Below are 27,311 nucleotides of genomic sequence, written 5' to 3'. Positions count from 1 at the left end.
GTTGTCTTCCTGGGATCAAGGGCCTGCCATCAGCTCAGTTTTCCACTCATAGGACCAGACCTGTGCTCAGGGTGTGGATGAATATCCAATTCACATCTGCAGAGATTGCCAGGTCTGTGTTTGAATGTCGGGAAGAGACAGCCTCTGTCAAGGCACTGGGTGATGCCAACGTCTGCCTTCGTATTTATGAAAGTCCCAAGAATCGGCTGGGTGAGTCCTCTCCTCTTTGACCCAAGATACCCTGACACTTGGAATCCCTCAGCTCAGGACTCCTGTCTCCTACCTTGAACCTTGTCCACCTGAGGCATTTCTGGCTCTCTCATCTCTCCTTATCCCCTCCTTTCCCCTGCAGGTGACCTCCAAAGCTCTGTGACCTTTGACCTGACCCTCGACCCTGGCCGCCAGAATCCCCGTGCCATCTTTGAGGAGACAAAAGCCCGGAATCTGACTCATATCCGAGTCCTTGGGCTGAGACAGTACTGTGAGACCGTGAGGTTGCTCCTCCTGGTAAGGGGACTTTGAAGTCCTGGGGATGGCAGAGATTCTGAGGCTGGCAGTGGGCTGGGCAGGGAAAGAACAGAGTGTGTTCTGATTCTCACTGTGGTTCAGCCCCAGCACAGCACCTGGCATACAGGAGGTGCATAACATTGTTAGCTGAATGAGTGAGTGAGCAAACGAATAAATGGATGGGTCACCTGTAATTGCTGAGGCTACATAGCTGGATTTTAGGATAGAACCACTGGTTTAGAGAGCTATGGGTTGATGTACTGGGATTCTTTTAGGAACTGCTTCTCTGAGACAGGCCTTGTCTGAGGCACTGGGGACACAGCATGATCATGGGAAACTCTAGGGGAAGGCCAAAAGCAATCAAGTTCCTAGATAATAGATGTCAGATAGTGATGAATGCTATGAAGAAAGATAAAGTCGGGGCACCTGGGTGGCTCAGTCGGTTGAGCATCTGACTTCAGCTCAGGTCATGATCTTGTGGTTCATAAGTTCGAGCCCTGTGTCAGGCTCTGTGCTGACAGCTCAGAGCCTAGAGCCTGCTTTGGATGCTGTGTCTCCCTCTCTCTGCCCCTCTCCCACTTGCTCTCTCTCTCTCTCTCTTTCAAAAAAAAAAAAAAGAGAATAAACATTTAAAAATTAAAAAAAAGGATAAAGTCAGGGAGGAGAGCAGAGAAGGTATTGGGGAGACCTCTTGAGCAGGTAGAGTTTGGGAAGATCCTGAATAGAATGAATGAGCTGTGTAGGAGGCTGGGGGTAAGGAATTCAAGGCAGAAAATAGGCAAAGCAGAGGTTCTGCATGGTGGAATTATAGTCATTGCACACAAATTTTACATTTTACAGATGAGGGAACAGGACACAGCTAGTGACTGTGAGGATGCATTCCTTAGCCACTGCTGTTTTCAATGTCCATTCTCTAGGCCTGTGTGGAGGACTCAGTGACCCCCATCACCTTGCGTCTCAACTTCTCTCTGGTGGGCAAACCTATCCCTTCCTTTGGAAACCTCCAGCCTGTCTTGGCTGTGGATGCTCAGCGATACTTCGTGGCCTCTGTGAGTCCTGGTACTGGAATCTTCCAGAAAGGAGTGGAGGGTGTGGACTCCAGAACTTGGGGAAAACCTCATTTGCCTTCCCTTTCAGCTTCCCTTTGAGAAGAATTGTGGAACTGACCATGTCTGTCAGGATGACCTTGGCATCTCCTTTGACTTCTCAGGGTGAGCTACCACTCCTTAGACCTGCCCTGGTTCCCCAACCCCTCTTCTTGAACCTGGAGCTCCTGCTCTGGCTCTCCCTAACATTTCTACCCTGTGCTCAGAAACAGACAACCTGTACCCCATTTCTTCCCTACTTCCTCACTCTGTGTTTTATCCCCAGACTATTTCTAGCCCCAGTCCCAGAATTATCTCCTGCCCTCTACCCCAACAACTAGCTTGAAGACTCTGGTGGTGGGGAGTACCCTGGAGCTGAATATGAAAGTGACAGTGTGGAATGATGGCGAAGACTCCTATGGAACCACAATCACCTTCTTCTACCCTCCAGGGCTGTCTTATCGTCGTGTGGCAGGGAGCCAGGTATCTGGGGAAGAAAGCAGCTGATGGCTGGGGGTCAGCAGAGACTCCTGTGCTTGGTTTAGAGCTCAGGCAGGTGCCACCATTGCTTAGCAGCCTCTTGTAAGCCAAGAGGACTGGGGTGATCATAGTTGGATGAATATGGTTATATTGCTGGAGCTTGCCTTGGCTCATGCTGTGTTCAACTCTGGGTATTGTATTTTAGAGATACTATCAGAAATTAATTCCCACAAGGCTGCAAATGTGGAGAGAAAGGGGACCCTGCCTTAAATTTCTTTGTTTTCCACACCATATAAGTATTCCTCTTTAAATAAAACATCTTGGCCCTCAAATAGTTTAAAACACTGTTCTGTAGAAGAAAGAGTTGAATTTATTGGTTTCTATAGATCAGGGCTTTGGATACTTTGGTAATCAAACCTCAGTCTGTATGCCTAGTGCACAGCAAAGCCAGTCACTGAGACATTGAATACGCAGCATGGGAAGGGTTTATTCGAGAGGCAGCCCAACCAGGAGATGGGAAATCCAGCCTCAAATCCACCTTCTCTAAGGGGGAGAGTCAGAGATTTTTAAGGCAACAAACAAAAAAAGAGTCTGGCTATAGGGGAGAGGAGCTACATGACTTCAAAATCAGATAAAGGAAATTAATAAGTAGGGGAAGGTTGAAGTCATTTTGTCATCTGTGCCTGCGAGAAGCTTCTACATATGTTTTCATGCAATCCACAACCAGAGATTGGTGTCCATAATATGATCTGAGAGTAGGGTTTTAGGCCCTTCTATGTCAAAAGTTCATACATTGGACATATGTGCATTCTCAGAGACAGTCAGTGGTCATGACTGGTTCTGGTCAGTTTCTTTTTCTTTTTAAACCTTTTATTTATTAATTTAAAAAATTTAAATGTTTATTTATTTATTTTTATTATTTATTTTTTATTAAATATAATTTATTGTCAAATTGGTTTCCATACAACACCCAGTGCTCATCCCAACAGGTGCCCTCCTTAATGCCCATCACCCACTTTCCCCTCTCCCCCAACCCCCATCAACCCTCAGTTTGTTCTCAGTATTTAAGAGGCTCTTATGGTTTGCCTCCCTCCCTCTCTGTAACTTTTTTTCCCCTTCCCCTCCCCCATGGCCTTCTGTTAAGTTTCTCAGGATCCACAGATGAGTGAAAACATATGGTATCTGTCTTTCTCTGACTGACTTATTTCACTTAGCATAATACCCTTCAGTTCCATCCACGTTGCTGCAAATGGCCAGATTTCATTCTTTCTCAATGCCAAGCAGCATTCCATTGTACATATAAACCACATCTTCTTTATCCATCCGTCACTTGATGGGCATTTAGGATCTTTCCATAATTTGGCTATTGTTTCCATAATTTGACTATATAGCACCCATAAGAGCTGCTATACGGGTACATGTGCCCCTATGCATCAGCGCTCCTGTTTCCTTTGGATAAATTCCTAGTAGTTCTGTTCCTGGGTTGTAGGGCAGTTCTATTTTTAATTTTTTGAGGAACCTCCACACTGTTTTCCAGAGTGGCTGCACCAGTTTGCATTCCCACCAACAGTACAAGAGGGTTCCCGTTTCTCCACATCCTCGCCAGCATCTGTTGTTTCCTGAGTTGTTAATTTTAGCCACTCTGACCAGTGTGAGGTGGTATCTCAGTGTGGTTTTGATTTGTATTTCCCTGATGATGAGTGTGTTGAGCATCTTTTCATGTGTCTTTTTGCCATCTGGATGTCTTCTATGGAAAAGTCTCTATTCATGTCTTCTGCCCATTTCTTGATTGGATTATTTATTTTTTGGGTGTTGAATTTGGTAAGTTCTTTACAGATTTTGGATGCTAAGTCCTTATCTGGTATGTCATTTGCAAATATCTTTTCCCATTCTGTCAGTTGCCTTTTAGTTTGGTTGATTGTTTCCTTTGCAGTGCAGAGCTATTTATCTTGATGAGGTCCCAATACTTCACTTTTGCTTTTAATTCTCTTGCCTTTGGAGATGTGTCAAGCAAGAAATTACTGCGGCTGAGGTCAAAGAGGTTGTTGCCTGTTTTCTCCTCTAGAGTTTTGATAGTTTCCTGTCTCACATTTAGGTCTTTCATTCATTTTGAGTTTATTTTTGTGTATGGTGTAAGAAAGTGGTCCAGTTTCATTCTTCTGCATGTTGCTTGCTGTCCAGTTATTCCAGCACCATTTGTTAAAGATACTATCTTTTTTCCATTGGATACTCTTTCCCGCTTTGTCAAAAATTAGTTGGCCATACATTTATGGGTCCAATTCTGGGGTCTCTATTTATTCCATTGGTCTATGTGTCTGTTTTTTGTGCCAGTACCATACTGTCTTGATGATTACAGCTTTGTAGTAGAGCCTAAGTCTGGGATTGTGATGCCCCCCGCTTTGGTTTTCTTTTTCAACATTACTTTGGCTATTTAGGGTCTTTTCTGATTCCATACAAATTTTGGGATTGTTTGTTCTAGCTTTGAGAAGAATGCTGGTGCAATTTTGATTGGGACTGCAGTGAATGTGTAGATAGCTTTGGTTGTATTGACAGTTTAACAATATTTATTCTTCCAATCCATGAGCACGGAATGTTTTTCCATTTCTTTGTGTCTTCTTCAATTTCCTTCATAAGTTTTCTATAGTTTTCAGCATACAGATCTTTTACATCTTTGGTTACGTTTATTCCTAGGTATTTTATGGTTCTTGGTGCAATTGTAAGTGGGATCGAAGTCTTGATTTCTCTTTCTGTTGCTTCATTATTGGTGTATAGAAATGCAACAGACTTCTGTACATTGATTTTGTACCCTGTGACTTTGCTGAATTAATGTATCAGTTCTAGCAGCTTTTTGGTGGAGTCTTTCCGGTTTTCCATGTGGAATATCAAGTCATCTGCGAAAAGTGAAAGCTCAACTTCTTTGCCAATTTTGATGCTTTCTATTTCATTTTGTCATCTGATAGGTGATGCTAGGACTTCCAACACTATGTTAAACAACAGTGGTGAGAGTAGACATCCTTGTCCTGTTCCTGATCTCAGGGGGAAAGGTCTCAGTTTTTCCCCATTGAGGATGATATTAGCTGTGGGCTTTTCATATATGGCTTTTATGATGTTCCGGTATGTTCTTTCTATCCCGACTTTCTTGAGAGTTTTTTTTATTAAGAAAGGATGCTGTAATTTGTCAAATGCTTTTTCTGCATCTGTTGACAGGATCATATGGTTCTTAGCCTTTCTTTAATTAATGTGATGTATCACATTGATTGCTTTGCAAATATTGAACCAGCCCTGCATCCCAGGAATGAATCCCACTTGATCGTGGTGAATAATTGTTTTTATATGCTGTTGAATTCGATTTGCTAGTATCTTGTTGAGAATTTTTGCATCCATATTCATCAGGGATATTGGCCTGTAGTTCTCCTTTTTTGTGGGGTCTCTGGTTTGGGAATCAGTGTAATGCTGGCTTCATGGAATGAGTCCAGAACTTTTCCTTCCATTTCTATTTTTGGAACAGCTTGAGAAGGATAGGTATTAAGTCTGATTTAAATGTCTGGTAGAATTCCACTGGGAAGCCATCTGGCCCAGGACTCTTGTTTGTTGGGGCATTTTTGATAACTGATTCAATTTCTTCACTAGTTATCAATCTGTTCAAATTTTCTGTTTCTTCCCGTTTGAGTTTTGGTAGTGTGTGGGTGTATAGGAATTTGTCCATTTCTTCCAGGTTGTCCAGTTTATTGGCATATAATTTTTCATAGTATTCTCTGATAACTGCTTGTATTTCTGAGGGATTGGTTGTGATAAATCCATTTTCATTCGTGATTTTATCTATTTGGGTCCTCTCTCTTTTCTTTTTAAGAAGTCTGGCTAGGGGTTTATCAATTTTACTTATTTTTTCAAAAAATCAGCTCTTAGTTTCATTGATCTGTTCTACTGGTTTTGTTTTTTTTTTAATTCTATATTGTTTATTTCTGCTCTGATCTTTATTATTTCTCTTTTTCTCCTGGCCTTGGGGTTTCTTTGTTGTTCTGCTTCTAGTTCCTTTAAGTTTGCTGTTAGATTTTGTATTTGGGATTTTTCTTGTTTTTTGAGATAGGCCTGGATTGCAATGTGTTTTCCCCTTAAGACAACCTTTACTGCATCCCAAATGGTTTTGACTGTCATGTTTTCATTTTCATTTGTTTCCATAAATTTTTAAATTTCTTCTTTAATTGCCTGGTTGACCCATTCATTCTTTAGTAGGATGTTCTTTAACCTCCACACATTTGGAGGTTTTCCAAACTTTTTCCTGTGGTTGATTTCAAGTTTCATGGCATTGTGATCTGAAAATGTTCATGGTATGATCTAAATTCTTTTATATTTATTGATGGATGTTTTGTGACCCAGTATATGATCTATCTTGGAGAACATTCCATGTGCACTCGAGAAGAATGTGTATTCTGCTGCTTTTGGATGAAAAGTTCTGAAAATATCTGTCAAGTCCATCTGGTCCAGTATATCATTCAGGGCCATTGTTTCTTTATTGATCTTCTGCCTATATGATCTGTCCATTGTTGTAAGTGGAATATTAAAGTCACCTGCAATTACCATATTCTTATAACAAGATTGCTTATGTTTGTGATTGTTTTATATATTTGGGAGCTCTCAAATTGGGCGCATAAACATTTATAATTGTTAGCTCTTCTTGATGGATAGACCCTGTAATTATGACATAATGCCCTTCTTCATTTCTTGTTACAGCCTTTAGTTTAAAATCTAGTTTGTCTGATACAAGTATGGCTACTCCAGTTTTCTTTTGACTTACAGTAGCATGATAGATGGTTCTCCATCCCCTCACTTTCAATCTGAAGGTGTCCTCAGGTCTAAAGGTAGACAGAAAATTGATGGGTCTTTTTTTTTTTTTTAATCCATTCTGATACCCTATGTCTTTTGATTGGAGCATTTAGTCCATTTACATTCAGTGTTATTATTGAAAGATGTGGATTTAATGTTAATTTGTTATCTGTAGGTTTCATCTTTTTGGTGATGTCTCTGGTCCTTTGTAGTCTTTGCAACATTCCTCACAGAGTCCCCTTTAAGATCTCTTGCTTTTAGAATTCTCTCTTTATCTTTTCATTTTGACAGTTTCACTATGATATGTTATGCAGAAGATCGATTCCTGTTGCATCTGAAGGGAGCTTTCTGTGCCTCCTGGATTTCAATGTTTGTTTCTTTCCCCAGATTGGGGAAGTTCTCAGCTATGATTTGTTCAAATTGCTCCTATCTCTCTCCCTTCTTATCCTGAAACTCCTATGATATGGATATTATTCCATTTCATTGAATCACTTAGTTCTCTAATTCTCCCCTTATGGTTGAGAATTTTTTTTTATCTCTCTTTTTCTCAGCTTCATCTTTTTCCATAATTGTATCCTCTATTTCACCTAATCTCCCCTCTGCCTCTTCAGTGTTCAGTGTCAGCACCTTTAGTTTATTTTGCACCTCATTTACAGCATTTTTAAATTCATCATGACTATTTTTTAGTTCCTTGATCTCTGCAGCAATAGATTCTCTTCTGTCTTCTATGTTTTTTTTTCAAGCCCAGTGATTAATCTTATGACTATTATTCTAAATTCTTGTTCAGTTATATTGTTTATATCTGTTGTGATCAATTCTTTAGCTGTCATTTCTTCCTGGAATTTATTTTGAGGAGAATCCTTCTGTTTCATCATTTTGGCTAGTTTTCTGTCCCTTCTGTGTTTTAGAAACTTTTGTGTCCTGCACCTGCGAGCACTACTATACACTGTCCAGGAGCTGGACCTTCAGGAGGTGTTTTTTGGAGTGTGTTATGTACTCTCTGTTGTTGTGACTCTAGCTTCTTTATTTCCCTCCTCGTAGTGATGTTTTGGACTCTGTACCAGGTGTGCTTTGATTTGTTCATTAAAGTAACCCTGGAAAAAAAAATTTTTTAAAAAGGGGGTGGTGGGAGTGGTGGAACAGGCCTTATCCCATACAAAGAGAAAAATGACCGTGGAAGGGAAAAAGAAAAGAAAAGAAAATTGACCAGGCAGAGAACTATGTGGCTTAATTCAGAGAGAGAGTGAGAGAGAGAGAGAGAGAAAGAGAGAGGGGAAAATAAAGAGGGAGATATAGAACAGGTATAAAGAAAATAGATTAAATATGTCTGCTTAAACAAACCAACAACCTGAATACCCAGACTAGGGAAGGGAAGAAATAAGGAGAAAAGGAAGAAAAAATATATAAACTAAGAATTGTCCAAGAATTAAATTTGGAAAGGCAAAACCTCTGGGTGCCTTGGAACCGGTGGCAGCACTCATCTGGAAGAGGGGGTGCCTGGTTGGTCAATGTCAATCTCTGGTAGATATGTAGTTATCTGGTGTTGAAGGGTATGGTTTGGTGTAGGTGAGTCCCGCCTCCACTGTGGGCCTGCTGTCCCTTCTCTGAAGCCCCACCTTGTTGGTGATGGGGAGAAAAATGGTGACACCCCAGTCTCTCCTCCCCAGACCAGGTGTTCCAAACCACTCTGCTCAGGTAGTCCTCGCAGCACTGTGTGGGCATAAGCAGGCCTATTTTTTTTCTTTGCTCCACTGACTCGACTCCTATGCCTCCCTAGTGCTCAGCTGGGATTCAAACCCTGATGTCTTAAAGGGTCCCACTCTGTGCACCTCAGTTCCGGGAGAAGTGCCGCTCCACCCCACCGATAAATGGTTTCTGGCTGGTGGGCACAGGCAGGGTGCTTTTTCCTTTGAATGGCTGTATACATTCTTCCCACAGCACATGAGGGAGGGGATTGCTTTCTCCCACTGTGGACTGTGTCGCTGAACTAGTTACTGAGCCCTGGGTGGGCTCCCCTCCTTTCCAGGTGTGAGAACAGGGCAGCTGACTCCAGTCCAGAGAAAGCCTCGAAGTTAGAAATTGGATATTTCTTTTTTTTTTTTTTTTTTTTTGATCTCAGGTCTGTGGTTTCTCTCTTGTCCAAATATAGTCTTACACTTCCACAGCCTCTCTTTCTCTCCCCTTTGTCTCTCCACAGAAGGGGATCCCTCCCCTTCATGCCTATGCCACCCATTTTATCTCTCCCAGTTCACAATCATACACCTATGGCCCACCAGTTTGTCCTTGTGGGCCCCTGGAGATGTCTCTGTCACTCTGTGGCCCGGACTCTTGGAATTCAAAGTCCTTTGGCCTCAACACTGCTGTGTTTGAGGGACTAGGAAGCTTTGGGTCCCCCTACCTCTCTGCCATGTGTATTCCCTGGTTCTGGTCAGTTTCTTAGTGAAGGCTTGAGTCTCTGCAGGACAACTAAATCAACCTTCTGTTATCATGGCATCAGGCAAGACTGTTATCTACAGAGACATGGTGGCAGGCTGCATTCTGAGAACAAGCAGATTTGGGTAAAAAGTTGCAGTTGCACTTATTAGTCCTGTTAACTCTTTGGTTACTGGTTTCCATGCCCACTGTCTTTTGATTATTCCTCATTCTTGAGGGAACTGGGATGATGACTACTCTAGCTACTTCCTGCTGAAATAGTGTGTAGATCAGGGTTAGAGGAATGGAAACTTTTCGCACTTATTTGGAAATATCCTTTGTTCCATGTTGTAAGCTAACATTTTGCATTACCAAAATTTTTGTACTTTGGTTAATAATTTTTGTACATTTTATACCACATTTTATGATTAAGTAGCAAAGGAGAAGTAGGAATATGAATAATCCTAGGGAAATTGATCTAATTTCTTGGAGGATCCAAGAAAATAACCTGGAAAACGAGTCCAAATCTGAGTCTGGGACATTAGGGGAGACTTGTTGTAACCAAGTAGCTTGTTGTCTTATTTTGTAAATACAAGCTTCAATTTCTGAGGAAGTGCTAATATATATGCTGCATGATGAATTAGCTTTTACACAAACACCTCCTTGCTCTGCTAAAATATAATCTAAATTATGTTATATAAAACTATTATATATTATATTATATAAAATTATATATTTTACAAATTATATTAATATTAAATTATATTATATAAAACTATTCCTGCCCAAGGCCTTTTGTTGGGCCGCTATGGCTTGGGAAGTTTTATTTTATTTAATAATTCCTAAAGTTACTGAAGAATTTCTTATCATATGTTCATGTGATGTCATTTCAACACCTTGGCAATAATGGTCTCCCAAACATGTACCAAATTCCATCTTCCTGACTTCTGGGAAAATAATCAGAATATTTTGTGATTTCTCTCTTTAACCTGTAGAACAGTTGAGAGGACTTGTCAAATGTCTGCTTTTATTAGAATTATATATGAAAAAAGGGGTGACCAAATGTCCTAGGAGACAAGTACCTCCCATGTGCTAGCCACATAAACATTCATATTGCCAAGGGAAGTGTTGATATCCACAAACAAAAATGTAACCTGGGGTTCACATAGCACTTCTCTTAGTTTATTGGGGTCAATACTTTCATTTTGCAGAATCATTGTATTATTTGAAACCAAGAACAAGTATAGTTAAGTTTGGTGTAATTGGTAAGAGAGTAACACAGAAGGGTGTGGGGGTCCTATGTTGTCAAGTTCTTTTAGTTTTCAGTATTGTACAGAGAGGAGCAGGACAAGATGAGTAACTTTTTTTTTTTTTTCAATTTTTAAAAGTTTATTTGTTTTTGTTTTAAGTACACATTTTATTTTATTATTGTTTTTTAAATATAATTTATCATCAAATTGGCTAACATACAGTGTGTACAGTGTGCTCTTGGTTTTGGGGGTAAATTCCAGTGGTTCATCATTTACACACAACACTCAGTGCTCAAGATGAGTAACTTTTAAAACAGCATGTTTCTCAAAAATCTCTAAAAGGTGATGAAAGGAAAAAGGGTCAATTAATTTAACAAGAGGTGAAATTATTAACTGTTATGATTATATTGTAAACAAAAGGAGAAATACAAGCTTCTGGGGTGTATTCCAATCATTGAATGTGAGAGGCCCATATTTTGGGATAGTTGGGAGAAAAATAAAGGATAAGGAAAATGAGGGAGGCCAAGTTGATTAACCTGACTCTAAGCTAATGGAGTGCATTGATTTAGATGTATTGAAAAATTAGGGATCAGAGAAAAGTTGGTTACAGGCATTACTATTGGGTCATTGTGGTTGTACACTGAGTGTGGTTTAGGGTGACATATCCAATAGGTATATGACATTTGAGAAATCCTAATCATGGAGTTATCTTTCCAAACTCGAGAGATTGTAATAGGAAATTACTTAGGAAATGTAACAGGAAAATGCAAATAGAAAATGGAATAACATTCATAGTGTATAAACTATTAATAGGTCATTTGTTACTTATCTATTGGTTTCTTTAGACCAGTTCTCCCAAGTAGCAGTTTCAGGTCCATCTCAGGCTTTCTGGTCCAAGCAGAGTTTTTCCCTATGTTCTTGTTGACAGGACATAGGGAACCAATGGATTCTTGTGGAACCAGCTTGAGTGTGGTAAATCTATGGCTTAATTCCCTTCAGTTTCACTGAAGAATGGTGGTCAACAGCACCTCATAAGGTCCTGTCAACTGAGGTTGGAGTTGATCCTCCAGGTGCTTCTTATTCAAGGTGTTTAATAACACCAAGTCTCCAAGATTCAAGCGGTGTAAGAATACATCTGTGAAATGCATCAACCTGATAGAAGCAAATGTATGTATAGCACTTAGAATATTTCCCAAAGAATCAATGTACCCGATAGTATCCAAATCCCTAACACGAGCCCCACCTGGAACTCCTAAGTCATGAAAAGAATACAGAAAGTGTCTTTCATAAAACATTTCATAGGGGATTAAACCAAGCCTACTTCTAGAAGCCACTCTTACTGAAGCAGGGCAACTGACAAGACCTTTTTTCCCAGTTAAGTTGGTTTCTTGGCAGATTTTTACCAAAGTTTTTTAAGCATATGGTTCATTTTTTTTTTCCTGTTTTCCCAGAATATTGGTGTCTCTAGGAAGTATGTAGTCTCCATCAAGTGCCCAAGGCATTAGATACTGCTTGTGTGACCTTAGCCACAAATGCTGCTTCATTGTCTCTCTGAATTGTTAGTGGCAATCCAAACCTAGGATTGGTTTTAAAGTGTTTTGAAAACTTCTGAAAACTTCTCTGAATGGCATGAAAAAACCTCAACCCAACTTGTAGAGGTGTCTGTAAATTCTAGCAAATATTGAAAGTTACCTGTTGTTTTCGGCATCATGGTAAAATCTTCCTACCAATTTTCTCCAGGTTTGGTGTCTCTAAGTTCTATATCTTTTAGGACTGGTGGGGGTTCGGTCCTAGGATTTTTTTTTTAGCACAAATGTCACATTTTTCAACTATTTTTGAACAGTTTTCTAAATATTGGGATCCATAATATATGATTGGATCCATTAAAGAGCAGCATTATGTCCATAACAGGTGCTTTGTGAATATCACTAATTATCTCTTCCATAAGATGTTCTAGGTTAAGGTTTATTCCTTATTTATTATATTTCCAGCCAGTTTCAATGCCAGAAATATGTCCAAATATCCATTTCTTAGCTCTTCTTAGGTCTTCAGAGGAAGGTTAGAGTTGGTATTTAGTTAAGTCTATGTCTGGTACTAAAGCTGTTATAGAGGGTTTTTGAAGTCTTTGTATGATCATGCCTGATTGTTACCTTTGGCAAGAAAACAGTCCAATTTCTGGTGTCCTCAGCAGGGGACAATAGCTACCTCCTTGAGTTCCAAAACAGCTTCTAGTACTTGTAAAGTCTCTTTGTCATGTTCAATTTCCCTATTTCCTGAATTTAACAAACCTCTTTCCTTCAAAATGGCTCTGCATGTGCATGGACTGGTAAAAAGGTGTATTTAGAATAAGTAAAAATAGTCACTGTCTTGTCATACCTAAATGGAGGGCTCTTATGAGAGCTATGGCTTCAGCTTTCTGAGTGGAGGTACCTGGTGAGAGAGCTTCTACTGATGGGTCATCACTGCATATCCAGCTCTTTATTGTCCGTGATCCATGATATACTGCTCCAGTCCACAAACATCTCAAAGTCTGGATTTTCCAGTGTCAGATCCATAAAATCAGGATGGCTGGAATAAACTTGTTAATTATCTGTATACAGTCATGTATGTGTCCCTCAGTGTTGTTGGAGAGCAATGTGGCTGGGTTCAAGGTGGAGACCGCTTTCTAAGTAACATTGGGGTTGTACAATAGGACAACCTGATATTTGCCTAATCTTCTAGAGGTGAGCCAGTAGCCACCCTTTTGTTCCAGTAGGAAGAGTACGTAAATGTGGAGTATGCAGTGTGGTAGGATACCCCAAAGCAAATTTTTCTACTTGTAATAGATTACAAGTGGCTGTTATTGCTCTCACACACATTGGCCATCCCTTGGTTGTTAGATCTAATTATTTAGAAAAAATAGCAACAGATCTTTTTATGTTGCCCAAATTCTGAGTTAGCACTCCCAAGACTGATCCCCTGACTCTCATGGACAGACAAATCAAAAGGCTTCCTGATATATGGAAGGCTCAAAGCAGGAGCTGTGAGTAGCTTTTCTTTAACAACTTGGAATGCCTAATGACATTCTCCAGTCCAATCAAGAAGTTCATTATTTCTTCCTTTAAGAATTTCATAGAGAGGTTTAGTGATGAATCTTAAGGACTGAGAAAAAACTAAGGGTAGATGGCGGTGGGAGAAAGGGGAAAGTGGGTGATGGGCATGGAGGGGAGCACTTGTTGGGATGAGCACTGGGTGTTGTATGGAAACCAATTTGACAATAAATTATATTTTAAAAAATCAGGAATCCAAATGTGGAAAAATCCAGTGATGCCTAGGAATCCATGCAACTGTCTTTTGGTAGTGAGCACTGTGACCCTTTGCTAATGCTTCCCTTCGGTCTGGAGCAGATTCCTTTGTCCCTTTGACAGTTTGATATTTAACACATGTTTGAGAGATTTGGGACTTTTTCTTTGAGGCTTTATAGACTTGCTAATTCAGGAAGTTTAGGGTCAAAATCATATTTTGGTCTGAGGTTTCTCTAGTCTTGCTTGCAACCAAAATATCAACTACATATTGAAGGAAGGTTCCCCCTTATAATTGGAGGTCCCTTAAGTCTGTGGCTAAGACTTTCCTCAAAATGCAGAGAGAGTTCTTAAAACCTTAGGGAAGGACCATCCAGCAATATTGCTGCTTATTCTTAGTCTCAGGTTCTTTCCAAATGCAAACAGCTTTTGGGAGTCTGAACTGAGAGGGATGTAAGAGAATGCATCTTTTAAATCTAGAAAAGTAAACCATTGAAAGTCTCCGGCAAGGTTGTTAAGAGAGTATATGAATTAGTTACCACCAGGTGGATATCTTCTACAGTTTGGTTAATGGCTCTTAAATTTGTACAGGCAAAATAGGTGTATTGTAGGGGTGCCTGGGTGGCTCAGTTGGTTGAGCATCCAACTCTTGATTTCATCTAAGGTCATGATCTTATGATCGTGGGATAGAGCCCTGTGTTGAGCTCTGCACTGAGTGTGGAGCCTGCTTGGGATTTTCTCTCTTCCTCTCTCTATGCCACTCCTCCACACTCACATGTGCTTGCATGCTCTCTCTCTCTCTCAAAATGAATAAATAAACAGAAAAAAATAGGTGCATTGTATGTGGACTGGCAACAGTGGAGAAGGCCAAATTCTAAGAAGGCAGAGAGGACAGGCTGAATTCCCCCTTTTAGTTTGTTTCTTTAATGGGTACTATCTGAAGTTTGGAATTCCCATCACAAAACTTAATATGTACAAGTGTCCCTGCTTTTGCTTGTCCTGGCTTCCTATCCATCCAAACATCTGATCTTACTTTTCAGATGACTTCTTCAGGCAGCTCTAATAGAACTTCTCTACCTTGATGAAGCTTGTTCTGGTGGTACCTTTATATCTATGGATCCAATAGCAAAATTAACTTTAGCATTCAGTTTAGTTAATAGATCAAAGCCCAGCAAAGGGATGGGACATTCGGGCATATTCAGAAATCTGCGTTTAAGGTGAATTTGTCCCATTTGGCAGTTTAGTGGTTGTGGGAAGGTTTTAGTCAATACTTCTCCCAAAACTCTTGGTACAGCTATAGCAGAGAGAACCCAGAGTACTGAATATGTGGCCCTCACATCAGTAAAAAGTCCATGAGTCTATTTCCCATTGCCATTGTTATTTGGGGTTCCTTGTGGTATATGATGATAGGCTTTACAAGATTTAAAGGAACCCCTGATCCCCTTCATTCTTAGTCACTATCAGCCAGTTAAGGTATCTGGTGGGCATTTTGGGACTCTGTCCCCTTAAGAGAACTCATGAGCCTAGGGCATTCTCTTTTCCAATGGCCCTCTTCTTTACAATAGGCATATTGACAAGACCCAAATTGGGGCACCTGAATTTCTTATCTGTTGTCGATCTCACCCTCTAGGGGTCCCTGGCCTGGTCTTGGATTTCCTTGAGTTAAGGCCGCAGTTAACAAGGCAACATGCTGTTTCATTTTCTGGTGCTCTTTTATTTCTTGTGCTTGGTCTCTGTTGATACTGTTAAAAACTTCAAAGACAGTTTCAAACAATTGTGAAGGGCATTACCAATGCAGCTTTTGGAGTGTTTGTTTTTTTTTGAATTTCCAGATACGTTTTGTTTGATAAACATCATATTGATCATCTTAAAAATTTCTGGTGCCTCAGGATCAATATCAGTTTATTTCTGATGTGTCTCAAAAATTCTTTCAGGAAATTCTGAAGGGTTCTCATTCAGTTTTAACTTCTTGACTCTTATTTACACTCCTTTGCTTAGGGACTCCTTTTCTTAATCCAGCTAAAATGCAATCCTGATAGTGTTCAAGCTAACTGCAGTCTCCAACGTTGACACTCCAGTTGGGATCCACAGCAGCAATGGCCATCATGGAATCAGCTCTTAAGGGGTTACTGGGGTTTCAGCATGTAGCTGATTAGCTTCTTCTCTAGCCTTTTCCTGGCCACATGCAGCATTCCTTAGAAGTGAGGAAAGTATTTAACAGATTTTGTACCTCTACCTAAGTGGGTTGTGAGTGGCAAAAATAGATGAAAACAAATTTTCCATCCTCTTGGGGTCATCTCTATAAGTAAGCATATTGTTTTTTCAATTAAACAAATCTCAGGTAGAGAATGGAGAGTGGACCCAAATCATTCTTCCAGCGTCTGAACATCCAATTGGGACCTGTGTTAGCAGATATTGCCATCCTCAGGAATCAGTGATTCTCTGGATGAATTAAACACCCTGCTGCATATGAGAAGGGGAAATCTTTCCAAACTCTGCCCCCCCCCCCCCGAAGGTAAGGGGACCTGGTTCAGGGTCCCTTTGGTGCTCAAGTTGTTGGAATGGAGCTGCTGTGGAGGGGCAGCTGCTCTGGCACCCCCTTTGGGGGTTTAATTCAATAATCAGTAAATTATCCTCTTTTCTCCAGTTGGATTCAGGCAACACAGATTTTTTAGTGTCACTATGCTGTTGAAGTAAAATTTTACATCTTTTCTGAGCCAGCTTATTCTGATACAAAATCATAAAAGACTGAACAGAAGGTATTTCATCCCATTTACCTTCCCTTTTACAAATATCTAACTGTAAAATGGTATTATAATTTATGAATCCATTAATTAATGGCCATTTTTCTCCAGAATGTAACATATCTTGGCCAAGCAGTGTTGCAAAAAAAGATAATTTTTTCATAGTTTCATAACTAAACACTGCCCAATTTTGGAGAGTATAGCCCAAAGGGCTACATGCAGAAATCAAATAGTCATTTCTCATTTTCTAATTAGAACATGGCTGGTATTATGCAAAGATGCCAAAAGCTGCAGCAACAAACATACCAGATGAAGCTCAGAGAGTACTACTTTGAGCATTTAGTTCCTCACTAAAAGTTGGGGCTTCACCTACTGAACCAAATGGCTTCCTAGTCTCTAGTTCCTCTCTGAAAGTTGGGTCTTCACTGACTGAACCAAAAAGTTTTCTAGTCAACCTTTTCTTTTTATGTTTATTTTATTTTTTTCTTCCAAGATTTTATTTAAATTCAAGTTACTTAATATAGAGCATATAGCGTAATATTGGTTTCAAGAGTAGAATTTAGTGATTCATCACTTACATATAGCACCCTGTGCTCATTCCAACAAGTGTCCTCCTTAATGCCCATTACCCATTTATCCCATCCCCCCCCCCCCATCTACTTCCCCTCCAGCAACCCTCAGTTTGTTCTCTATTACTTAAGAGTCTCTTATGGTTTGCCTCCCCCTCTGTCTTTATCTTATTTTATTTTTCCTTCCCTTCCCCTGTGTTCATCTGTTTTGTTCCTTAAGTACCACATATGAGTTAAATCATATGGTATTGTCTTTCTCTGACTGACTTATTTCACTTAGCACCCTAGGAAACTTTTCTTAGTTAAGCAAGAAAAGGAGGCTAAGAGAACCAAACCAAATGCCCCTACCTATTTTGAGGCAACTGAATGAGAATAAGAAATAAGCTCACATGCTATCATACCAAAATACTCTTGAAAAGATGTCTGTCCAAACCAAAAGATGTTTCCTTGCCACAGAGTTAAATTAAACATAGAAAGTCAGTGGTGCCAAGTTGGGGTGGTGCCCCTGGGATGGTCTCTAGAACAAAAGAGCCTAGGACACTCCTTGGACTTATCACCAACCTCCTGTTACTTTTACTGGCTGGAGAGTAGACAAATCATAGGCAGAGTTCTTGGCTGGTTTGCCAAATTTGTAACCAAATCCAAGTCCATACCCTCAATGTGCAGTAAAGCCAATCATTGAGACATTGCATAAGGAAAGGGAGAGTCAGGGATATTTAAAGGCAAATAAAACAAGGTCTGGTTATAGGGGAGAAGAGTGATATGACTTTAGAATCAGATAAAGGAAGTTAATAAGTAGGGGAGGATTGCGGTCATTTTGTTATCTGCACCGTGAGAAGCTTTTGCATAAGCTGTCATGCATGTTACGTATTACCAGAAGATGGTTTTCTTAGCATGATTCAAGAGTGGAGTTTTAGGCCCTTCTATGCCAAAAGTTCACCCCTTGTGCATTTGTGCATGGTCAAAGAGGCAGTCAGTGGTCCTGATCAGTTCTGGCCAGTTTCTTGATGAGGCCTGAGTCTCTGCAAAACACCTAAATCAAGTGTTTTGTTATCATGGTTTTAGGCAAGACTGTTTCTACAGAAACGTGGTGGTAGGCCACATTCTGAGAACAAGCAAATTTGGGTAAAAAGTTGTAGTTGCACATATTAGTCTTGTTAACCATTTGGTTACTGATTTCACTTTTTCTATGAAGGACTAGATGATAAATATTTCAGCTTTGTGGGTCACACAGTGTCTGTCACATCTATTCACCTCTGCTGTTGTAGAATGAAAGTAGCCATTGACAATGAAAGTATGTATATGAATGAGCATAGCTGTTTTCCAATAAAAAATTATTTATAAAAATTGATGGTGAGCTGTCATTTGGCAATCTCTATTCTAGAAGATAGAACTAGGACAACAGGGAGTCGAAGAGAAACAGGTTGTTTAATGAAAATTTTATTATGAAATGTTAAACATTTACAAAAATAGGAGGTAGTTCAACAAACCTCCCCACAATTTATCATCCAAATTCAACAATTATTAACATTTGACCACATTTATTTCATCTGGGTTTTTTCCCTTTGCTGATGTATTTTAAAACAAGTCCCAGACAACATGTCATTGCATTCCTCCCACACATCTTACATGACCCCGATCTCATGATCACATCCAACAAAATGAATGATTCCTTTGTATTTAGACCATAGTCTAATTTCCTTAATTGTCTCAAAAATATCTTTTTTACAGCTGGTTTATTTGAACAAACATCTAAACTAGGTCTATACTTTCCATTTGGTTGGTTGGTCTCCGATGTCTCTCTTAGGCTAGTGATATTCCCAATGGGAGCATATTTTGATTTATGTATGAAGGAATGCACTAGGAATGGCAAATTCTGGCTGTGTGAGGGTTGAGCACCCTATCATTGAATGTACTACTAGATGTGTCAACCAAATGCAATATGTGAACCTTCGTTGGATATTGATTTTTAAAATAGCTGTAAAAAATAAATAAAAATGAGCTGCAAAATAACATTATTGGAGAAAATGTGAAGACTGAACATGACCTGGATATTAGCTAGTATTAAGGAGTTATTTTATTGAGTGTGATTTCTTAAGTCTTGTGGTTATGTTAAAAAATACCCTTATCTGTTAGTGGCATACACTGAAGTGTTTCTGGATACAATGGTGTGATATCCAGAATGTGCTTTAAATTATTCAGAAAAAATTGTCAAGCAGCTGAATAAAACAAGAGTAGAAATTTAAATTGAGTGATGGAAACAAAGAGGGTTGACTTATCTAGTCTGTCTTTCTACTTTTGAGTATGTTTGAAAATTTCCATAATAAAAAGCTCTTTTAAAAGAACAAAAAATAAAGAGGGTAAACTCTAATAAATCTGGCATTTCTACATTAGGAAGAAATTTGACCAGACAGTGTCTGAAGATATTTTAAAAAACATAACCTTAAGATACATACCAGGAAACTCACTACTTCATGGAGTCTCTTTAGAATATTAAACAATGCTCACCTGCCTTTTTTTTACTTGCCCTTGCCTAGAACCAGCTGCAGGCACACTCCCCAAGCCTGACCTGTGATGGCACCCCAGCCCAGGGCCAGAGTACTCAGAGCACCCGTTGCAGCATCAACCACCTCATCTTCCGTGAGGGTGCTAAGGTCAGCCTTGCTTCTGCCCACCCACTGCTTACCTGCCCCTACCCTGTCTCATTTCTTGGTGACTCCCTCATTCTTGCCTCTTCCTCAGATGACCTTCATGGTCACCTTTGACGTCTCCCCCAAGGCCATACTGGGTGATAGGTTGCTTCTGACAGCTAATGTGAGCAGGTGAGCTGGGCCAGGCCGGGGGCAGTGCCTCCTTGCCCCTAGCCTCCTCCTCTGGGGTCCTTGCCAATTAGGCTCCTCCTCTTTCTCCAGTGAAAATACTACTCCCAGGACCAGCAAGACCACCTTTCAGATGGAGCTCATGGTGAAGTATGCCATCTACACTGTGATCAGCAGGTACCATACCACCAGCTCAAAAGCGTTCTTCTCTATCACTCTGATGGGGCTAGGAAAGGATTTTATCCCCTGCAGCATTTCAACATCTGGAACATTCAGGTTTTATCACCACCTTTTCAATTGGTAGATGATACTGCTAGCACTTACTAATTAAATATCGAGTGTTTATTGCGGGATAGCTATGATAATAATAATTGTAATATTATTATTGTTATACATTTAATAGAGGTTACAGTTCTCAGAAGGCTTTTTTAGAAACACCAAGATTTTCCTGGGTTTCCTGAGAAATATGAGACATTTCCATGTCTCAAGATTCCTACAGCTTTATTTGGAAGTGAGGTTACTCTGATCCAAGACAGAATCTCATCAAGGACCTCTCCATGGTTCTGTACTCTGAGGCTGAGTTTCCAAGAGCAGCTAGAGCCTTCTGTCAGGGGAGGCCTCTGCTAAATGTGAGAGTCCATGGCATTGGGATTAGCCAGCAGTGGTTCTCAAAGGAGTCATTGACATTTGGGTGAGACAATTCTTCATTGAAAGGAACAGATTTACACCTGCAGGGCGTTAGACCTGCTACTCCTCCTCTTCCCAGTCCCTTTTGGGAGGTATAGAGACAAATGACCTGCTTGCTGTAGAGGTCAAATTTCAGGGAGAAGTTAGATAAAAGAAAAAGAGCTTAAAATGCTGCTCCAGGAAGGGTAATAGATGAGGTGTTTAAAACTCAGGAGTCAAGTCATGTGTTGGAGCAGACACCTTCTTTCAGTAAATAGCTTCCTAGCATTTCCTGTGTTCTAAGCACAGTGCTCTGGCTGCTTTCCATAAATTCATTTGAAATTCAACAAAAATTTATTGAGTCTGTATTGTATAATCAAAACTAGACACAATCTCCTGCCCTTGTGGGATGTATACATCTATGATATGCAACAAGTCTGTGTGGCTTAGCCTGGGTACCTTTCCCTGTGCTAGTTCTGCCCTTGTGCCTCATTGGACACCCTCCTCCTGCCCAGTGTCACATTCTAATTCACATCTCCACATTGGGAGGTCTCAGCAGCCCAGCCAGGTGCATGCTCTGAGCTTGTTTGCTGGAGTGTGTACTGGAAACCCATGGGCAGGGCATATCTAGGCATATTTGGCCCTACAGTTCAGCTGTACTCAGCTGATTTGACTCTGTGGGTGGGAGCATTCAGAGAGGCCCACAGGATGAGGCTGGGGCATTTTGGGGAAGCTCCTCACAGAGGAGGGATGAGAGTTTAGAGTGGAAGTGGTCTAGAATTAGGACTGTGTGGGCAAAGGACAGGTACCCAAGAAGTGGAGCAAGAAGGGCCAGAGGTGAGCCCACCCACCTGTGTGAGGAGCCAGGCTGGCCACTGGGTCTCCACACATGGGCTTGGGTAGGGCTCAGGAGGAATTGTTACGCTGAGATCCAGTAAAGAGTACTGTTAGGCCTTCCCTCACCTCTAAGTCCCAGGACCAAGAAAAGCCAAGGAAACAGGAGAGGAAGGAAGGTCTGTGGGAGGCCAGACAGTGGTAGTGTCCAGTAAACATTTACCAATAGTATAAGTCCAAGTCTCCCCAAAACTTTGCTGGGTCTCACATGCATATCCTGTATCCTCTGTGCCCATGAAGGCCTGAAAGGAAAACAGAGACACAAAGAGGGATGGTTTGGCCCCTGCTCTCTAGTGAGTCAATGGCATAGCTCTGGGTCCCTTTCACGGTGCTCTCTGCCAGCCTCCTTGGCAGTTTACTCCATTGACAGCTTCTGCAAGAAGCTTGTACCCAGCTTGAAGCCCAGCCCTGCTCCCTAAATCCTCCCATTACCTCAGATCAGTCACAGAATTCATTGAAGGCCACCCCAAGGCCCCACTGGCTACCTATCCTGTCATGATGCTAACTTGAGCCTCTTTAGGAGTCCCTCAAGGAACTTCAAATCCATCTGTGCCTCTTTTCTCCCCAGCCATGAACAGTCCACCAAGTACCTCAACTTCTCAGCCTTGGACTGGGAGGAAAGCAGCCAGGCTCAGCATAGATACCAGGCAAGTGATACTGACTCAAGAGCATGGGCTGTGGCAGGGGGCTAGCAGCCAGCAATTAGGGAGGGATATGGCATTTGGCATGGTCTTTGCTCTCACTGCCCTCTGTGCAGGTGAACAATCTGGGACAGAGGGACCTGCCTGTCAGCATCAACTTCTCTGTGCCTGTGGAGCTGAATGGGGTGCCTGTGTGGACAGAGTTAGAGGTTTTCCACCCCCAGGTACTCAAGGACTGTGTACAGCTCCCCAGCTAATGCCCTTTACTTGGATCTCTCTGTCCCTCATGAATTCCTGATGCCCAACCCCCTTAGATGCTTGTTCTCTGTGTTTTTTCCTAGAACCCCTCCATTCAGTGTTCTTCAGAGAGAATGGTGCCCATAGAGTCTGACTTCCAGACCCACATTCAGAAGAATCCCGTGCTGGTAAAAGGAGGGCTCTGGGCCATTTCCACTTCAAACCACACACCAGAAGAGTTTAATTCAAGAACCTGTATTACATTCAGATGGCTGTCTGCTGAACAGCCCTCTTGAATTCAATTGTGACTGCTCCTCTCACATCAATCAGTTTTATGCTGTCATCTGCCTTCAAAACCACCTTTCTCTGGCCTAATGCTACTTCTCTGTCCCTAGAACTGCTCAATTGCTGACTGCCTGAGGTTCCACTGTGACCTGCCTTCCTTTGGCGTCCAGGAGGAACTTGACTTCATCCTAAAGGGCAACCTCAGCTTTGGCTGGGTCAGCCAGGTGTGTAGGCCCAACAGCAGAGTCCACCCACCCCCCACCGCCCCACCACAGGATTCAGGTGCCACCAGATGATGTCTGTGTCCATCCTCCAGCCAGGACATTTCTTGAACTCTGTGCCTTTCCCAGTGCTAGTTCCTCATCTGTGCCCCCTCTGTTTTGTAGACATTGCAGAAGAAGGTATTGATTGTGAGTGTGGCTGAAATCATGTTCAACACATCTGTGTATGCCCAGCTTCCAGGACAGGAGGCATTCTTGAGAGCTCAGGTAGTGACTGTGTGGTAGGCAGTGGCCAGGCTGGTAAGAGGGCTCCTACTGCAAAATATGTGGTGCTGTGAGGCTCACAAGCCTGGAGGGAGGAAGGATGAAGGTCCCTCAGCAGGAGAGGTGTCCCCAAGCCTATGAATTTTTCTCTTTGTCACCCCTTGGAGTAAAGGAAGGAGGGGAGAGAGTTAAAGGTTGGGGAACCTGGGAAGAGTCTGGGACAGCAAGAGTTCTGATACTTTCTGATGAGGTCACCTCCACTCCAGATGGAGATGGTACTGGAGAAGTATGAGGTCTACAACCCTGTCCCCATTATTGTGGGCAGCTCTTTGGGAGGACTGCTGCTGCTGGCTCTCATCACAGTCATTCTGTATAAGGTGAGTATTTTCATCCTGCTCTTGACACTACCAGGTTTTTTTTAAATTTTAACATTTTTATTTATTTTTGAGAGACAGAGACAGGGGAGGGGCAGAGAGAGAGGGAGACACAGAATCCGAAGTAGGCTCCAGGCTCTGAGCTGTTAGTACAGAGCCCTGCGCGGGCTATAACCCATGAACTGTGGGATCATGACTTAAGCCGAAGTCAGACGCTTAACTGACTGAGCCATCAGTTTTTGATCCCATTCTTTCTGCAGTGTAGGGAAGAACTCACCTTGGATATAGATACACATTCTTGCTAACGCACTGCATATGAGAGATCCCCTCCCACATATGACATCACCAGTCCCCAACACTCCCTCATGCCTTCCTGTCTGATTCTCAGGCCTCCTTATGTGTTTTTCTTCCAAATTTTTATTTAAATTCAGGTTAGTTGATGTATGGTGTAGTATTGGTTTCAGGAGTAGAATTTAGTAATTCACCACTTTCATATAATACCCAGCGCTCATCATAATTCCTCCCCTTAATGCCCATCACCATTTATCCCACCTCCCACTCACCTACCCTTCAACAACCCTCAGTTTGTTCTCTATTGTTGAGTCTCTTATAGTTTTCTTCCCTCTCCTTTTTTTCCTTTCTCGTATGTTTATCTTTTTGTTTCCTAAATCCACATATGAGTGAAATCATATGATATTTGTCTTTCTCTGACTGACTTATTTCTCTTAGATTAATATACTCTAGCTCCATCTTGTCATTGCAAATGGCAAGATTTCATTTCTTTTGATATCTACAATCTTCTTTATCCATTCATCAGCCTATGGACAGTTGGGCTCTTTCCATAGTTGACTATTAGTGATAATGCTGCTGTAAACATTGGGGTGCATGTATCCCTTTGTTTTTTGTCTTTTTGTTTTTTCTTTCAATTTTAATTTTTTAAAGTTTTTTATTTATTTTGAGAGAGAGAGAGAGAGAGAGAGAGCAGAAAGAGGCAGAGAGAGAGAGAGAGAGAGAGAGAGAGAAGGAAAGACAGACTCCCAAGCAGGCTCCACGCTGTCATCATGGAGCCCGATGTGGGGCTCAAATTCATGAACCGTGAGATCATGACCTGAGCCGAAGTCAAGAGTCAGATGCTTCACTGACTGAGCCACCCAGGCGCCCCTTGAATCTGTATTTTGTATCCTTGAGTACCTAGTAGCACAATTGCTGGATTAGAGGGTAGTTGTGTGGTTTTTTTTTAAATTTTGGGTAACCTCCATACTGTTTTCCAGAGTGGCTGAACCAGTTTGCACTCCCACCAACAGTTTAGGATGGCTTCCCTTTCTCTGCATTGTTGCTAACATCTGTTGTTTCTTGTGTTGTTAATTTTAGTCAGACTGCCTTTAATTGCTCTCCTTGTCTTTTCCACTCTCCTCTTTATCACTACATGTTTCTCTTCACAGCAAATTATAAAATAAAACACAGCACTGGATTGGGTGCTGACACTACCACTGATTCTTTCTGTGACTGTAGGCAGTGACTGGTCCATGCTGGGTCTTGACTTCTCATTCTGAAGGTGATTTCATCCAACTCACAGAATTTTGGTAAAGGCTAAATGACACAGTGTGTCTAATGTTTCTAGTGTAGTGCTGGAACATAGTAGGGGCTCCAGCAATGGTGATCCCTCTCCCTCCTCAATCATCTCTTTTCCTCTCTTCCACTGGATTTCCTAATTCTCTTTTCCTTCCTCTCCACAGGTTGGCTTCTTCAAACGTCAGTATAAGGAAATGATGGAGGAAGCAAATGGACAGACTATCCCAGAAAATGGGACACCAGACCCTCAAGCTTCCCAATAAGAAATTACCTCCTATTCTCCCTTGAACCTGTTCTCTTCTGAGAGGTTTCCTGGCCCTCTTACTCTCAGCTAAGTTAGGCCAGCAGGGAGAGAAATGCTCCATGTGAGGGAGGCCAGCTTTCTCCCTTTGGGAGGATGCATTGTGTTCACTGAAAGTTCTTGCCAGGGAAGGGCTATTTGTTTTGTCAAGTCTGCAACTGGAAACCCCAGAACAGGCTTTTCACCATGCCCTTGATTTTTACCTAGAAGTACATGAACAATAGCCTCAGGCTCCAGTCTCTCTTCACTAGCTACCAATGATCTTTCTAAAATACAATACTAAACAAGCCACAATCCTCATCTATCTTTGGTGGCTCCCTATTAACATAGGATAACTCCTGAACTCTCCAACTTGAAGTTAGGAATCCAGTTGAATTTCCAGAAGGTGGGCTTTGATGTACACACCATGAGTTGCTTTGTGCCTTCCTATCATCCTCATTCCTAGTAAATACTGTCAAAGCAGCTTTTTGTCTCAGAAATTTCAGCCCGCATTTTGAAACTGAATTGGGAATAAAATGTCTACACATTGAAATTTGTAAACATGGCTTCCAGCCTTTGTCAGCATTGCTGGCTTGGAGGGAGAAGTAGAACCCCAGCAGGGGTATTGCCCCAATGTCACTCTGGCTCAACTAGCTCCAGCATCTCTCAAGAGATCAAGATGCCCAGGATACTTCCATTTTTTTGAGGTTCCAAATATAGCGAATGAAGAAACGCTAAAGCATTATTCTAAAAATTGTGTATTTTAAAGTTTGCATTAACAATTTAACACATTGCACAAAAACAATGCATGCACCTTCATTGGAAAATATGTCAAAGGTATAAAATTAAGGCCTTTTAGGGATGTGAGTCATGTATAGTGGTCAGTCCATGGTGTCCCCTAACCATGGTGGACACCTGCCAGCCCTGAAGCCTGAGGCCAGGACAAGTAAGTTAAATAGAGTGAGGATTATTAATGTTCTTATGTTGGATAACCTGACTTCTTCATCTACTCACTCGATTCTCAAAGCTGTCACTGATGGGAGGCTGATGGGGCTGTGACAGGGGCATGAAGAAGGGGCTTACCTGGAAAGGTCATTAGAGTGGATCAACACACAGGTGTTTCTTACAAATCCTAGGATGTAGTGAAGGGGACATTGTTTGCATATGGTAAGTGATTGGAGAGCACTTTGAAGTCTTATATCAGAGACCTGCTGCCCCAAATAAGGCCATTCTTACTATTATGCCACCAATCTTAGCATAAAGCACAAAGTGGTGCATGGCACTGAGCTGGGGGTCAACACATAGCAGGCCATTCCTTGCCTGGAGAGATCCCACTGCTGCTGCCACCCCTTAGGTGTTTGGGCCATGTGTATGGTTGCATTAGAAACACAGAAGGGTGAAGCAGTTGATGAGTGATTTAGGGGAAGCTGGAAAATAACCCTTCATAGAAATCCTTTCCATGAATAGACTTTCATGGAAATCCTGCCATATACTTAAGTAATTATGTTCCTAAAGGTGTTCCTAGACTCTAAGGACTGCAGCAATCTCTTGTCTAAAATGAAGGCAACAGGGGCGCCGGGGTCGCTCAGTCAGTTGAGCTTCCGACTTCAGCTCAGGTCACGGTCTCACAGTTCGTGAGTTCGAGCCCTGTGTCGGGCTCTGTGCTAACAAACAGCTCAGAGCCTGGAGGCTGCTTAGGATTCTGTGTGTGTGTGTGTGTGTCTCTCTCTCCCCCTCCCCTGCTCATGCTCTGCCTCTCTCTGTCTCTCAAAAATAAATAAATGTTTAAAAAATTTAAAAAAATAAAATGAAGGCAACAGGTGTTATTTTCACATATTTTCTGTGCATATTATTGCTTACATTAATTTTATTAACATTTTTCAGGGTTGCCATTGTGTTGTGTTAT

The 27,311-nt window shown here is 41.4% G+C and overlaps 1 protein-coding gene across 3 annotated transcripts in view; it reads left to right on the top strand.

Moving 5' to 3' along the window:
* Positions 1 to 25,751, top strand: part of LOC132689375 (integrin alpha-X-like) — a 44,278-nt gene extending 18,527 nt beyond the window's left edge. For all 3 annotated transcript variants that reach the window (XM_078439929.2, XM_078439930.2, XM_078439928.2), the window contains exons 16-30: positions 53 to 210; positions 353 to 507; positions 1,425 to 1,556; positions 1,645 to 1,718; positions 1,934 to 2,075; positions 19,690 to 19,806; positions 19,895 to 19,974; positions 20,065 to 20,148; positions 22,100 to 22,178; positions 22,289 to 22,396; positions 22,514 to 22,597; positions 22,805 to 22,918; positions 23,081 to 23,182; positions 23,446 to 23,556; positions 25,290 to 25,751. In XM_078439929.2, coding sequence (XP_078296055.2) covers positions 53 to 210; positions 353 to 507; positions 1,425 to 1,556; positions 1,645 to 1,718; positions 1,934 to 2,075; positions 19,690 to 19,806; positions 19,895 to 19,974; positions 20,065 to 20,148; positions 22,100 to 22,178; positions 22,289 to 22,396; positions 22,514 to 22,597; positions 22,805 to 22,918; positions 23,081 to 23,182; positions 23,446 to 23,556; positions 25,290 to 25,388 — 1,639 coding nt within the window. In that variant the 3' untranslated portion in view covers positions 25,389 to 25,751. The remainder of the gene's footprint in view (positions 1 to 52; positions 211 to 352; positions 508 to 1,424; positions 1,557 to 1,644; positions 1,719 to 1,933; positions 2,076 to 19,689; positions 19,807 to 19,894; positions 19,975 to 20,064; positions 20,149 to 22,099; positions 22,179 to 22,288; positions 22,397 to 22,513; positions 22,598 to 22,804; positions 22,919 to 23,080; positions 23,183 to 23,445; positions 23,557 to 25,289) is intronic.
* Positions 25,752 to 27,311: the final 1,560 nt, after the last annotated feature.

Source organism: Panthera onca, chromosome E3 (assembly GCF_046562875.1).
Source record: "Panthera onca isolate mPanOnc1 chromosome E3, mPanOnc1 haplotype 2, whole genome shotgun sequence".
Classification (NCBI taxonomy): domain Eukaryota; kingdom Metazoa; phylum Chordata; class Mammalia; order Carnivora; family Felidae; genus Panthera; species Panthera onca.
This window is presented reverse-complemented; position numbering and strand designations above follow the sequence as displayed.